Source organism: Lithobates pipiens, unplaced genomic scaffold (genome assembly GCF_037356315.1).
Source record: "Lithobates pipiens isolate NorthernLeopardFrog02 unplaced genomic scaffold, aLitPip1_a1.2 Scaffold_10, whole genome shotgun sequence".
NCBI lineage: Eukaryota > Metazoa > Chordata > Amphibia > Anura > Ranidae > Lithobates > Lithobates pipiens.
The window spans coordinates 68,747,681-68,762,509 of NW_027507686.1; the positions used below are offsets into that span (position 1 = coordinate 68,747,681).

The 14,829-nt window shown below is 40.6% G+C and overlaps 1 protein-coding gene across 2 annotated transcripts in view; it reads left to right on the forward strand.

Annotated features, from left to right (window-relative positions):
• LOC143932110 (uncharacterized) overlaps window positions 1-14,829 on the forward strand; it is a 145,895-nt gene that overhangs the window by 81,496 nt on the left and 49,570 nt on the right. The window contains exons 12-14 of one of the 2 annotated variants that reach the window (XM_077455807.1): window positions 4,993-5,197; window positions 7,240-7,430; window positions 8,842-12,932. In XM_077455807.1, coding sequence (XP_077311933.1) covers window positions 4,993-5,197; window positions 7,240-7,430; window positions 8,842-12,932 — 4,487 coding nt within the window. The remainder of the gene's footprint in view (window positions 1-4,992; window positions 5,198-7,239; window positions 7,431-8,841; window positions 12,933-14,829) is intronic. The other variant, XM_077455808.1, reaches the window with a different exon arrangement.

Here is a 14,829-nt window from a genome sequence, read left to right on the forward strand (position 1 = left end):
CGGATGTGATTTGCACTGCAGTGCGGTGCGAATCACATTCGTTCTCATAAACCGCTGCAATGTGAACCCAGCCTTAGTGACACTGGCGACGGGGGGTGATCACGGGGTTAAACCTTTATTGGGGGGGTTAGGGGGGTACCTTAGAACTAAAGGGGGCTAACCCTAACTGCCCTAACAGTTATTAGTCACAAATGACACCCGCCGGGTGATCAGGGGGTTAAACCTTTATTAGGTAATAAATGGCGGGTGCCCTGAAACTATAAAAAAATAACTAACCAACCAGCGTCACCTGTAACAGTTATATGGTGATCACTGGTGAAAGGGTTAACTAGGGGGCAATCAGGGGGCTTTATGCGGTAGTATATGGGGTTCCCTGGCGCTATAAAAAGCTGCGGCGAACCTAAATACCTACCTGCCTAACTAGCGTCACCTGTGACACTAATACGGCGATCAGAAAAATGATCGCTTATTAGGCTGGGTTCACACTGGAGCGATGCGGAAACGCCGCGAATCCGCGGCGGGTTCCCGCATCGCATGCCTCCCGGCGGCAGTTCACACTGCCCTATGCGAACTGCTGGGAGTGTCAGTGAAATGTTACTGACACCCCCAGATCAGTTCGCATATCGCAGTGCGATCTGCAAACTCGGATCGCATGGTGTGAACACCCATGCGATCCGATTCTGCTGCGGGCCAAAAAAAGGGTCCCGTGCGAATTTGCGGCGGGTGCGGCGGGTGTGGCGGGTGCGGCGGGTGCGGCGGGTGCGGCGAATGGCTGAACTCGAATCGCACAGAGATCGGATGTGATTTGCACTGCAGTGCGGTGCGAATCACATTCGTTCTCATAAACCGCTGCAATGTGAACCCAGCCTTAGTGACACTGGCGACGGGGGGTGATCACGGGGTTAAACCTTTATTGGGGGGGTTAGGGGGGTACATTAGAACTAAAGGGGGCTAACTCTAACTGCCCTAACAGTTATTACAGTCACAAATGACACCAATGCAAAAAAAAAAAAAAAAAATGACATTGGTGTCACTGTGACTGGGGGGCAGGGGTAATTGGGGGGGTGATCGGGGGGTAAAGGGGGGGTGTGAGTGTGCCTGGCATGTTCTACTGTGTGTGTGAGTGTTGGTGCAACTTACTGATCCGCTCTCCTCCGTGTCGGAACGAAAAATACCGACACGGAGGAGAGAATACATCACTTCCTCTCCTGTGTTTACATTACAGGAGAGGAAGTGATGTCACCGGGGATTTCTATTCGTCGGGAGCGATCGCGAGGGGGTGGCCATGAATGAATGGCCGTCCCCTCGTCCGGGATCGCTCCCGTACGAATACCGACCCCCGACCCGCGGGAGGCAAGGGACGTACATGTATGTCCTTATGCCTGCCCGTGCCATTGTACCGACGTACATCGGCGTGCGGCGGTCGGCAACTGGTTAAACTTCTTAAAATTCTTGTGTGTGTGTGTGTATGTGTGTGTGTATATATATATATATATATATATATATATATTTAGTTAGGTCCATATATATTTGGACACAGGCACAATTTTCATACTTTTGGCTCTATATGCCACCAGAATAAAATTAAAATGAAACAATCCAAATGAATTTAAAGTGCAGAGTTTGAGCTTTAATTCAAGGGGTTGAACATAAACATACAAATTTTAGGAACTGCAACCATTTTTTATGCACAGCCTCCCACCTTCCACAATTTTGAGGGGGTTAAATGTAATTGGACAAATGAATATAATCATGAATAAAAGGTTCATTTTTAATATTTTGTTTAGAAACCTTTACTGGCAATGATTGCCTGAAGTCTGGAACCCATGAACATTACTAAAGACTGGTTTCCCTCCTTTCTAATGCTTTGCCAGGCTCCAACTACAGCTGTATTCAGTTGTTCTTGGTTTGTGGCTCTTTCTGCCCTTAGTTTTGCCTTCAGCAAGTAAAATGCATGCTCAATTGGGTTGAGATCAGGTGATTGACTCGGCTATTGCAGAATATTCCACTTCTTTCCGTTCAGAAGCTCCTGGGTTGCTTTTGCAGTATGTTTTGGATCATTGTCCATCTGTACTGTGAAGCACCGTCCAATCAACTTTGCTGCATTTGGCCAAATCTGAGCTGACAGTATGTCTCTAAACACTGCAGAATTCATTCGGGTGCTTCTGTCTTCTGTCACATTATCAATAAACACCAATGACCCAGTGCCACTGGAAGCCATGCATGCCCATGGCATCACACTGCCTCCACCATGTTTTACAGATGACGTTGTGTGTTTTTGGATCATGAGCTGTTCCAAGACTTTTCCACACTTTTTTCTTCTTGTCATTCTGGTACAGATTAATCTTAGTTTCATCCATCCAAAGAATGCTTTTCCAGAACTGGTCTGTTTTTTTTAGATGTTTTTTGGCAAAGTATAATCTGATTTTTTTATTTTTTTTATTATTATTATTATGCTTCAGGCTTATGAATGATTTGCACCTTGGGGTGAACCCTCTAAATGTGTTCTTGTGAAGTCTTCTCGTGATTGTAGACAATGATAAGCCAACCTCCTGGAGAGTGTCCTTCACTTGTCTGGATGTTGTGAATGTGTTTTTATTTAACATAGAGAGGATCCTGCGATCATTCACCACTGTTGTCTTCTGTGGACGTCCGGGCCTTTTTATGTTGCTGAGATCACCAGTGTGTTCTTCTATCCTCAGAATGTACCAAATTGTTGATTTGGCCACTCCTAATATTGCTGCTATCGCTCTGGTTTGGAGAGATTCAGATTTGTTTTGTTTTTTGAAGCCTTACAATATCCTGATTCACTTGCATGGACAGTTACTTTGAACGCATGATGTAGGTTCACAGCAATAGATTCCAAATGCAAATACCACACTTAGAATCAACTTCAGAGCTTTTACCTGCTTAATTGATAAAGAAATAACGAAGGAGTAGCCCACACCTGGCCATGAAACAGCTTTTGATTCAATTGTCCAATTACTTTTGGCCCCTTAAAAAAGGGATGGCTATTCTTAAGAGCTATATATCCTAAACCCTTCCTCCGATTTGGATGTACATACCCTCAAATTAAACCTAAGAGTGTGTACTTTCCGTCCAAATGCATTATATAACTATAACTTGAATATGTTTAGGTAAATACCTGAAAAACTAAAATTGTGCCTGTGTCCAAATAAATATAACCTGACTGTGTGTATATATATATATATATATATATATATATATATATATATATATATATATATATATATATATATATATATATATATATATACAGTATCTCACAAAAGTGAGTACACCCTTTACATTTTTGTAAATATTTTATTATATCTTTTTATGTGACAACACTGAAGAAATGACGCTTTTCTACAATGTAAAGTATTGAGTGTACAGCTTGTATAACAGTGCAAATTTGCTGTCCCCTCAAAATAACTCAATACATAGCCATTGATGTTTAAACCACTGGCAACAAAAGTGAGTATACCCCTAAGTGAAAATGTCCAAATTGGGTCCAAATAGCCATTTTCCCTCGTCGGTGTCATGTGACTTGTTAGTGTTGCAAGGTCTCAGGTGTGAATGAGGAGCAGGTGTGTTAAATTTGGTGTTATTGCTTTCACTCTCCCATACTGGTCAATGGAAGTTCAATATGGCACTTCATGGCAAAGAACTCTCTGAGGATCTGAAAAAAAGAATTGTTGCTCTACATAAAGATGGCCTAGGCTATAAGAAGATTGTCAAGACCCTGAAACTGAGCTGCAGCATGGTGGCCAAGACCATACAGCAGTTTAAAAGAATAGGTTCCACTCAGAACAGATCTCGCCATGGTCAAACAAAGAAGTTGAGTGCATGTGCTCAGAGTCATATCGAAAGGTTGTCTTTGCAAAATAGACGTATGAGTGCTGCCAGCATTGCTGCAGAGGTTGAAGGGGTGGGGGGTCAGCCTGTCAGTGCTCAGACCATATGCCGCACACTGCATCAAATTGGTCTGCCCGGCTGTTGTCCCAGAAGGAAGTCTCTTCTAAAGATGATGCATAATAAAGCATGCAAACAGTTTGCTGAAGACAAGCAGACTAAAAACAATTACTAGAACCATGTTTTTTGATCTGATGAGACCAAGATAAACTTATTTGGTTCTTATAATGTCAAGCGTGTAGGGTGGAAACCAGGTGAGGAGTACATAGACAAGTGTGTCTTGCCTACAGTCAAGCATGGTGGTGGGAGTGTCATGGTCTGAGGCTGCATGAGTGCTGCAGGCACTGGGGAGCTACAGTTCATTGAAGGAACCATAAATGCCAACATGTACTGTGACATACTGAAGCAGAGCATGATCCCCTCACTTCAGAGACTGGGCTGCAGGGCAGCATTCCAACATGATAACATCCCCAAACACTCCTCCAAGATGACCACTGCCTTGCTAAACAAGCTGAGGGTAAAGGCGATGGACTGGCCAAGCATGTCACCAGACGTAAATCTTATTGAGCATCTGTGGGGCATCCTCAAACAGAAGGTGGAGGAGCGCAACGTCTCTAACATCCAACAGCTCCGTGATGTCGTCATGGAGGAGTGGAAGAGGACTGCAGTGGCAACCTGTGAAGCTGTGAACTCCATGCCCAAGAGGTTTAAGGCAGTGCTGGAAAATAATGGACATTTTCACTTAGGGGTGTACTCACTTTTGTTGCCAGGGGTTTAGACATTAAGGGCTGTGTGTTGAGTTATTTTGAGGGGAAAGCAAATTTACACTGTTATACAAGCTGTACACTCACTACTTTACATTGTAGCAAAGTGTGATTTCTTCAGTGTTGTCACATGAAAAGAGATAATAAAATATTTCCAAAAATGTGAGAGGTGTACTCACTTTTGTGAGCTACTATTTATATATATATATATATATATATATATATATATATATATATATATATATATATATATATAAAAATGTTGCTCTTTTTGTTATGGGTATATGTAATATGAGGTTAAACTGTATTACAGGAAAGAGATACAGAGTGCCAGCGAATGCAGTGTCTACTACAGGACAACCTAACTCTGGCTGAGGAGATTCGAGAACTTAGGCAAGAGGCAACTCAAGGCTGGGAGAGAGATTATGAGGCTGATACAGAGACGATCTCAAAGTGGGAGAGAGAAAACTTGACTATCAGAGGAAAAGCCTGGGTCAAGCAAGAGCCACAAAAAGAATGTATGTGTTAATAAGGTTTATGGAAAAAAAATGTATTCATTATATGTGTATGTGCTGAAGTTATATTTACCAGTAGGTAGTAAAATCTATTGTGACCTTTTACGATTTGAAGCAACATTAACCATTTTAACTTGCCAGGTGACTTGACTGTTCTATTCTACCTCAAAGTTAAAGAGGTAGCATACAATAATTAATCATTGTCTGACCACTGCAATTTTAATCAAAATAATCAGACTTTTTGGTGTTAACATCAAAGAACTCTTTCCTTCAAAACTGGCTATAGTTGTTATACTATAACAACTATAACAACATTGGTTCAACATTATAGTTAATGTTGAACCAATGGCAAAATATTAACAAATTTGATTGATATATGATGCAGCCTGTCAATATCAATAACACAGGAGATTTAATTTCTTTTCTATGTTCCCCATGAGATAGTTTTAATAAAATAGCATTTTCACCCTCCCCTCATTTTATTTTATTTTTTAATCCCTGCTTACCTGGTTATGGGTTCTGCATAGTTAAGATACTCACCCACCCAGTGGATCCAGCATTGTCCTGCAGAAAGCAATCTTCGGGCCATACCCAGCCCCACGCCACCATCTTCTTGCGTGACATCATCAAAAGGCTGCCAGCTCTTCTGGGTTCATCCAGCAGACATGATGCACCACTTGGCCCACCCCCCTCCTTCTTTGTGAACAGTATAGGGGAGAAGGGGTGGAGAGGAGGGACGTTGAAATTGAGGGGGAAGATCTGCTTTAACTGTTGATCCTGCCAGTAGATGTGTTGATGTTCCACTTACTATACCGACTCGAAACTCTGTTCAATTTGAAGTCACACCACAGTGTTGTCATAGGATATTCTTAGATCATTATGCAAATTTAGATGGCATTTAAAGTGATCCTGTAGTCACGCACAATCAAATATTTCCATATTCCTAACAAGCAGTAGAAGTACTAAAAAAAAAAGCCCCCATGCATCTCTGTATCTATAGGCATTATGGAGAAATTATTTTTCAAATTTCACAACACCGGTATGAAAATCTAAGCTTTGCAAACAGATCTTGGCAGCCTGACATGTAAATACGCAGCAGAGGTTTCTAAGTTGGAATTTACATTAGAAACTTCACATTAAAAGCAACTAGGAAGTGGGGGCTTTTTTTAGTCCCGGTTCACACATATGCGATGCTGGAACCAGTGCAATTCCAGTGCAGGTTTCTGCATAGCTTGTCACTTGCTGGTGGTTCACACTGACATCTGCGAACCGCTGCGGGTGTTAATGTAAAGTTAATGACACTTATAAAAAGATAAAAAAAAAAAAGTTAATGACACCCCCAGATCGTTTCACAGATTGCAGTGTGAACTGTGAAATGGTGCAGGAATCAGATCGCATACTGTAGGTGTGAACACCCATGTTATCTGATTCCAGTGTGGAACAAAAAAAGGGTCCTTCACCAATATGGTGCGAATGTGATGCAATTTAATCCATACAGTTTGTATGGCTGAATTTGCATCGCACAGACATTGCATGTGAAATGCACAGCAATGTGATGCAAATCACATGCAACGTCTGTGTTTGCACCAGTTTGAAGCCAGCCTTAAAGTTCTCATGTAAATGGTTTCATGCATATAGTCAGTCTGGGGACAGGTGAGTAGTAAACAAACCAGTTAAAGGCCAACTGCAGCTAACACTTTCTAAGCGTTTAAGACAATCTGAGCACCAGACCATGATGACCAGCTCATAGCTTGCTTTAAACATTTTTGATTCAATTCAGAGATCTGATGGGTAAATAAGGCCTGAAGTTTGTGCTGTTATTATCATGATGATGATGATGATGACTATGATTTAAAAATATCATATTTACATGTTTATCCTTAGTGATTACTTACATTATAAATAACAGAACAACATATGTGATTTATTTTCAAGAAATGACAATCTGTTTACTTCTGCCTAGTTTTAATATTTGTATCCAATGGAAAACTGTAAGAGCTATAATATCTGTATAGCATTCTTGTTGCCCTTATTTCATTTTCTAGTTTTAGACTTGAGCTCAGAATTATCCCAGGCTCTGCTGCGACTGGAGAAAGAAAACCATATTCTAAGAGAGAGGTTTCAGGCACTGACAGGAGGAAATTTAGAAACTGAAAGCATAGTACAATATCATACGGGGCAGAAGGAGCTCATGGGTCAGATCTTGAAAAAAGTACAAGCCTCATGTGTACGGGAGGTAAGTGCAAATTCCGCTATTTAGATTGTTTAGAAACAGGTATTAATGATATCCTCTTAGCTGACTATTAGACCAAGTGCTAGTGCATTCTGTACGATAAATTGCTACCAAAAGAGGCATGCCAAAACTCAAAGTATTTACCCAAAGGCAACGTTAAATGGAGAGGTAGGGACATTTTCGACTAGGCAACATAAACAGTATTCTGTCTTACCTGTTATTCTATCTTAATGGAATTTTGTGAGGTATAAATATTTTGTGTAAGAAATAATTTTAGTTTAAACAATTTTGAGCCTATATAAGTGAATTGACTATAGTCATTTTGATCTTCCCAATTCATTTAGGAAATATCTGCTCTCTTTTTGATGTATACGCTCTCAAACCCGGGTAGGGATCTTTATATTTACCTGTTTTTTCAACAACTGCTTGCCTAGTCGAAGCCTCCAAATATTGTCTAAATACAAGAGGCATGTGTATTCTTAGTGGAATCTTGGTGTGCTCTGTTTAGTTGTTCCAGATCTGCGCAGTAATCTAGTGTGAAACTTTGCCTCTGTGCAAAATCCTTATAATAAAGACCAGTCACTGCTGCTCTCTCTCCTTGTGTGGGGTTACTGGTCTTGTCCCCGCCCCCCCTCTAGTTTCTTGTAGTCAGTCCATGGGGGTGGTCCTGTTGAGTCTCTCCCACAGCTCTGTTCTCTGAACAGGTTGTGAGAAGCAAAGTGATAATTTGACTACTATTTAGTAGATTTTTATCTTTTGTCGATGTAAAAGAATATATTTAAATAAAAAATGTTCTCCCCCTGACGGCAGAGTTGGCTCTGTTGGCCATCCATGATGATGAACAGAGACCCAGGTACACCAAAATGCTGATCTCATTTCTGCTCTTCTATGCAAAAAAACAAATACTACACGAAGAGCTTGGGAAAAGTCCATTGATGAAGTTTTGCCAATGTATAAATTTATATATGCCAGTAGGGGGTGCCCCCCGAAGTTTATGAAAGTGTGGCAACCTTGTGTAGGCCCGCTGTAATGACTGGCTGGGAGTCTTTCTGTGTCCTGTTCCCCGGCGCATCGGGAAGAAGATGTTGTGTGGTTTGTGCTGGCTGCCCCCCTCTCTCCCCTCCCCCCCTTCTCCCCCCTCCCTCCCCCCTCTCTCCTTTCTCCTACCCCCCCCTTTCTCCCTTTCTTCCATCTGGGTTGTATGGACCCTGTCGAAGCGCGATGGATGCATCTCTTGGAGTTCAGTGACTCTATATACACTGCTCTGTTTAAGTTGCAAGATACTTTGCTATGTATTACTTGGATTTTGTACCATCTCTTTCTAATAAAGACCAACTTTCTTGTAAAAAATAAAAAAATAAAAAATGTTCAGCTTTAATCTTATTAATCTGATTTATCTTTTTTTTAATCTTAGGAGCCAGAAGGTGGCAGTTTAGTGGATAAAGATCATCAACATGGAGATGGAGATATAAATCAAAATGAAAAGACGACTCCCAAAGATGTTTTTGTAGACTTGCAGTCCCAAAAAACAGAAGAAAAACACTGTGCACCAAAAGGCACTGAGCAATCAAATGTACATTTGGAAACCAATGCAAAGAAGGACATTACAGAGAAAAATCATGAAGGCGATGTGCAGCTGATTGAAAAGCAGTTGGAGGAAAGCACTGTAGACAATAAGAATGCTGAGGAGATCCAGTGTTTGAAGACACAGCTCGAACTGAGAAATGTAGAGCAGAGATCGCTAAAGTTACAGCTGGAATCAAATATTGAAGAGGTGCAAAAATGTAAAACACAACTGGAGCTAAGCACTGGAGAGGTAAAGTCACTACTGACTCAGCTAGACCAGACTAATAAAGATAAGCAATCTTTAACAACACAGCTGGAATCAAAATTAGAAGAGGTACAAATACTAAAGACTCAATTAGAATTAAGCTTTGGAGATATTCATTCATTAAATGAACAACTGAAATTGACAGAAAATGAAGTTCAATCTGCAAAGAAACAATCAGAACAAAAAGCTGAAGAAGTTCTGTCAGTAAAGGCAGAGCTGGAACAGAGTAATGGACAGGTGCACTCACTGAAGACACAGTTGGAAGTGAGTACTAGTGAGGTGGGTTCACTAAAGACACAACTTGAGTTCAGTGCTATAGAGTTGCAATCGTTGAAAGCACAATCTGAACTACATGCTCAGGAGATACTATCACTGAAGACACAACTGGATTTAAGCACTCAAGAGGTACAATCACTGAAGCCACAGTTAGAACTAAGCACCCAAGAGGTACAATCACTGAAGCCACAGTTAGAACTAAGCACCCAAGAGGTACACTCTCTGAAGACACAGTTGGAATTAAGTTCTAAAGAGGTCCAGTCTTTAGGTACCAAAGTAGAACTGGGTGTACATGAGATACAGACACTTAGAAAACAGATACAGGAGAAAGAAATAGAAAATTCAGTCCAACAGAAACATATTCAAGAGAAATCTTTAGAGAATCAGTTATTAAAGCAGCAAATATATGACTTGAAAGAATCCCATTCATTGAAACAGCACCTTCAAGAGAGTTCTGAGGAGATACTCTCTTTAAAAAAGCATCTAGAAGCAAGCACAAGAGATATGCAGTCTATAAAGCTGCATCTTGAAGGACGAGAGGACCACTCGATTAAGAAGCAGTGTGAAGATACTGCAATGGAAGTTGAGTCTTTAAAAAGGCATCTTGAAGAGAGAACTATAGAGGTACAAACTGTTAGAAGTAACTTGCATCAAAGGGAAGAAGTAGAACAGTTATTGAAGAAACAATTGGAAGAGAGATCAGGAGAAATACAGCTACTTAGGAAAAACTTAGAAAATAGGGAAGAGTTAGAACAGCTTGTAAAGAGACAACTAGAGGAGAGAACAGGTGAATTACAAACCCTAAAGAAAGGCTTGGAGAAAAGGGAAAAAATAGAACATTATCTGAAGAAGCAGTTAGATGAGAAAAGTAAAGAGGTACAGGAACTGAAACGAACCTTGGACAAAAGAGAGCAACTCGAAAAGTTAGTGGAAAGGCAATTAGAAGAAAAGAAAGGGGAAGTGCAAATGCTTAAGAAAAGCCTGGAAAAGGGAGAAGAAATCGAAGAGCTTCTGAAAAATCAATTGGAAGTGAGGGTTAAGGAGGCTCAAGAACTAAAAGAAAACCTGGCAATAGAGGAAGAAAGAGAGCAGCTGGCAAACAGGCAATTGGTAGAGAAAACAGTTGAGGTGCAAGAACTCAAACAAAACTTGATAAAAAAGGATGAATTGGAGCAGGTAATGAAAAGACAGCTTGAAGAAAGAACAGGAGAGGTACAGGAACTCAAAAGAAACATGGAGAAGATAGAGGGCATAGAGCAATTAGTGAAAAGGCAGCTGGAAGAAAGTAATATTACCATCCACTTTCTTCAGAAACAGTTGCAAGACACTAACAGTGAAGAACAGTTATTAAAAAGACAGCTGGAGGAGAATGAAAGAGAGAGGCAATCCCAATACAGAGAACTGGAAGAAAATGCGGATAAAATGATGTCCTTGCAGAGACAGCTACAGGAGAAAGATGCATCAATGCAGCTTTTAAAGAGACAGTTAATAGACTTGGAAGAAAAATATATGCAGCAAATAAAAGACAATGCGGTTGAAAATAATGATTTGCAAGCTCCAACAGCAGAGTCAACTTTACTTAAGCAACAACTCCATGAGATGTCTGAGCAAATAGTGAGTCTGAAGAGCCAAATTCAGATTGCAGCTGAGAAAGAAGAAAGTTTATTACGAAAGATAAAAAATAGTGAAGCTGACATACAATCTCTTCAGACACAGCTTCAGGATAGAGAGGAGGAAATTCAGTCTTTGGGGAGAAAGTTAAATGAGAGCGTTGGAAAACAGCAGTCTATACAAAGAAAACTAGAAGAGAGTGACTGGGAGTTGCAACTGCTAAAACGACATCTGGAAGAAAATGAAGGAAGAAGAAAGGTTCAGCTGAGACAGATGGAAGAAGATGCAAGAGAAAGACAAGCATGCAAGATAAAATTGCAAGAGAATGCTGAAGAAATACAAACCCTGAAACAACAATTGAAAGCAAAGGCAACTTTTGAAACCGCCCTTAACAAACAGATTCAGGAGAAGTCCGAAGAAATAGATTCCTTGAATAAACAGCTTCAAAAATGTTTAGAAGAAACTGAGTCACAAAAAAGACACCTGGAAGAGAGAAGTGGGGAGAACTTTTTGCTTCACAGACGCTTGGAGGAAAGGGAACAGTCACTGAAGGGACAGCTGGAGGAGAACATTGCTGAACTTCAGTTCCTTAGGCGACAGCTGAAAGAGTTTGCTGAGCAGGAGCACTCATGGAAAATCCAGCTTGAAGAACATGAACGAGAGAAGCTGTCATTGAAAAGGCAATTGGAGGAGAGCCATAACCAATTAATGGAAAGAAGTTTAAATGACAATGAACAGATCCAGCAGCTTAAGAAGCAGTTGGATGGAATAATTAAAAACAAAGAATCTCTTTCTAGGCAGACAAATGAAAGTAATGAGCAGTTGCAGAATACAGAGTTGCATCAACAGGTACAACAGAAAGATGAGCAATCTCAAAGTCTGCTCAAGCAGCTTCAATTGAGCACTGAAGAAGCAGAAAGTTCACAGAGACAAGTTAAAGAAAAAGAAGGAGAAATACAATTACTAAGAAAACGGTTGGAAGAATGTACAGGAAAGGAGGAAGCCTTGATAAAAGAGCTCAAAGTAAAAGAAATATCAGAGCAGTCACTGAAGGTTAAACTAGACGAAAGCATTAAACTGGCAGAACTTCAGCAGAGACAACTTTATGAAAGTTCTGAAGATGTTCAGTCTCTTAAAAGACAACTAGAACATAGAACTGGAGAAAAGACAACACACAAGAGAAAGATTGAAAACAAAACAGAGAGCCCCGCTCAAAATACAGAGCCAAGAAAGAAAAATCAAGAGCAACAAGTAAACCAACTGCTTGGTGGTGGAAAGCAATACAAAACAACTGAACAAGTTAAAGAAAACAGTGTTTCTATAGCTACATCCTCTGAGTCTTCTGCTAATCTCAAATCTTTATGGACCACAAGTTCTGTTCCTTTGTTTCCAGTGTTTCCTCCATCTACTCCAGTGGCATCTCCAGCCTCTGAATATGCCCTTTCCATTCCTTCATCACCATTAGCAACAACAACTATGTCAGGACAATCTCCTGTATCAACCACAACAGCACTTCAAACGACTCCATCTGATATGTTTGAATCCCTTCCTCTGGTAAAACATGCATCTGAAACTATCCCAGCTGCTACTGAGTCCCCTCTGTCGTTGCTTCTGATGGAATTGCATAGTGTGCGCAGAGAGAGGTCAGAACTTCAAGGACGTTATGACTCCCTCCTCAGAGACCTACAGAGACAAGAAGGGGAGCTAGAACGTATGCAAAGAGAGTTGCGCAAAGGCCGAAGTGCTATGAGGTTGCTGAAGCAAGAACAGCGGGACCTACAAGACAGGTAGGAAAGCAAAGAGACTATTAAATGGTGCATTGGTTACAAGAGACATTTATTTGATGAAGACTGAGTAATGAAAAGACAGAAATGATTGAGTTTAGACAAAAAATATATAAAACACATTTTGCAACATGTAAATCCAGTGGCAACAATTATTACCAAAATTTAGACTTTCTTGAGGCAGTTGGCAACAAGTAAGTTCTGATTTTTTTTCTGCTTTTTAATTAAATATACTATACGTGTTCACATGGGCCCTGAGTCCCTATAAATGAAACAGGAAGTCCAAATTTTTAAGAATTTTTCTGTTTGTTCTCTGACATCAGCTGTCATCTGCTGCCATAAATTGTATGTCAGCTACAAGATCCAACCATTGTTCAATAGTAGGTGGAGAAGGCTTCTTCCACATGGCAGGTATACAAGCCTTAGCTGCGTTAAGCAGATGTTTTAGGAGACTTTTTGTAACTTTGGATGGACAGGTAATATGGAATGAGAATGCCACTGGATCTCCCACAAGAGACACATTTGTCACCTTATAAATCGATTTGAGCCCTGAAATCCAGAATTCCTGTAGAGCCGGACAATCCCAGAATATGTGGAGTAGAGTGCCTTCATTTTAATTGCTCCTCCCCTGCAGACAGAGTATAGTTGGGGACCAATTTTATGTAGGATTTGGAAGGTCCTGTACCACCTTGACATAATTTTCTAGCCGTTCTCTTAGTAGTTGTTAACTATAAATGCTTTATTGGCAAAGATGAGTATCCTATCTTTTTGTGGTTGTTAAAATGTTCTCTGCAAGGTCACCCTCCCACTTCCACAGAAAGAAAAATGGTCATGTGGTTAAATGTCTGAGGTCAACATAATGTAATACAGGGGCAAGGTATGTCACAGAGGGGTGCTATCATGGCAGAGCTATTCCAGCAAGGTGAATGACCGTAATGTTTGGAGTAGGCTGAACGTTGCTCGTATCCGGGAGCCCAATTGTTTACAGTTTGGAACTGTATACGGCCTGAATTGCTCCCTCGGACATCGGTTTGTTTTGGGCATGTGTGGTAAGAATATGGAACTGAAGATCTGTCTTGTTGTGAGAGGACTGTGGAGTACCCAAGATTGGTATCAATGGGCCGAGGGCTGAGGACAGACTGGTATTTTTGAATAGTGTCCTGAATACCAAGTCCAAGGTGGTAGTTCCTCTTAGTGTAAGGTCTGAAGTTGCAGTGGATTGGGAAGGAGGGATCCTTGTCCAAGGCAAACCCTTCAAGAGGAAGGCGATGCTAGCTTGCTCTAGATCTATCCTGGGTTTACAGTGCCTTGCAAAAGTATTCACCCCCCTTGGCGTTTTACCTATTTTTTACATTACAGCCTTTAGTTCAATGTTTTTTTTAATCTGAATTATATGTGATGGATCAGAAAACAATAGTCTAAATTGGTGAAGTAAAATTAGAAAAATATATACATAAAACTATTTTTCAGAAATAAAAAAAATGATAATTGGCATGTGCGTATGTATTCACCCCCTTTGTTATGAAGCCTATACAAATCTCTGGTGCAACCAATTACCTTCAGAAACCACATAATTAGTGAAATGATGTCCATCTGTGTGCAATCTAAGTGTCACATGATCTGCCATTACATATACACACCTTTTTGAAAGGCCCCAGTGGCTGCAACACCTAAGCAAGTGGCCCCACTAACCAAACACTGCCATGAAGACCAAGGAATATCCAAATTTTTGATGATCCCTAGGAACACCATCAAATCTATCATAACCAAATGGAAAGAACATGGCACAACAGCAAACCTGCCAAGAGATGGCCGGCAGAGTGGCCAGAAGAAAGCAATTACTTTAAGCAAAAAATGAAATGGCGAGTTTTTAGTTTGCGAATAGGCATGTTGGATACTC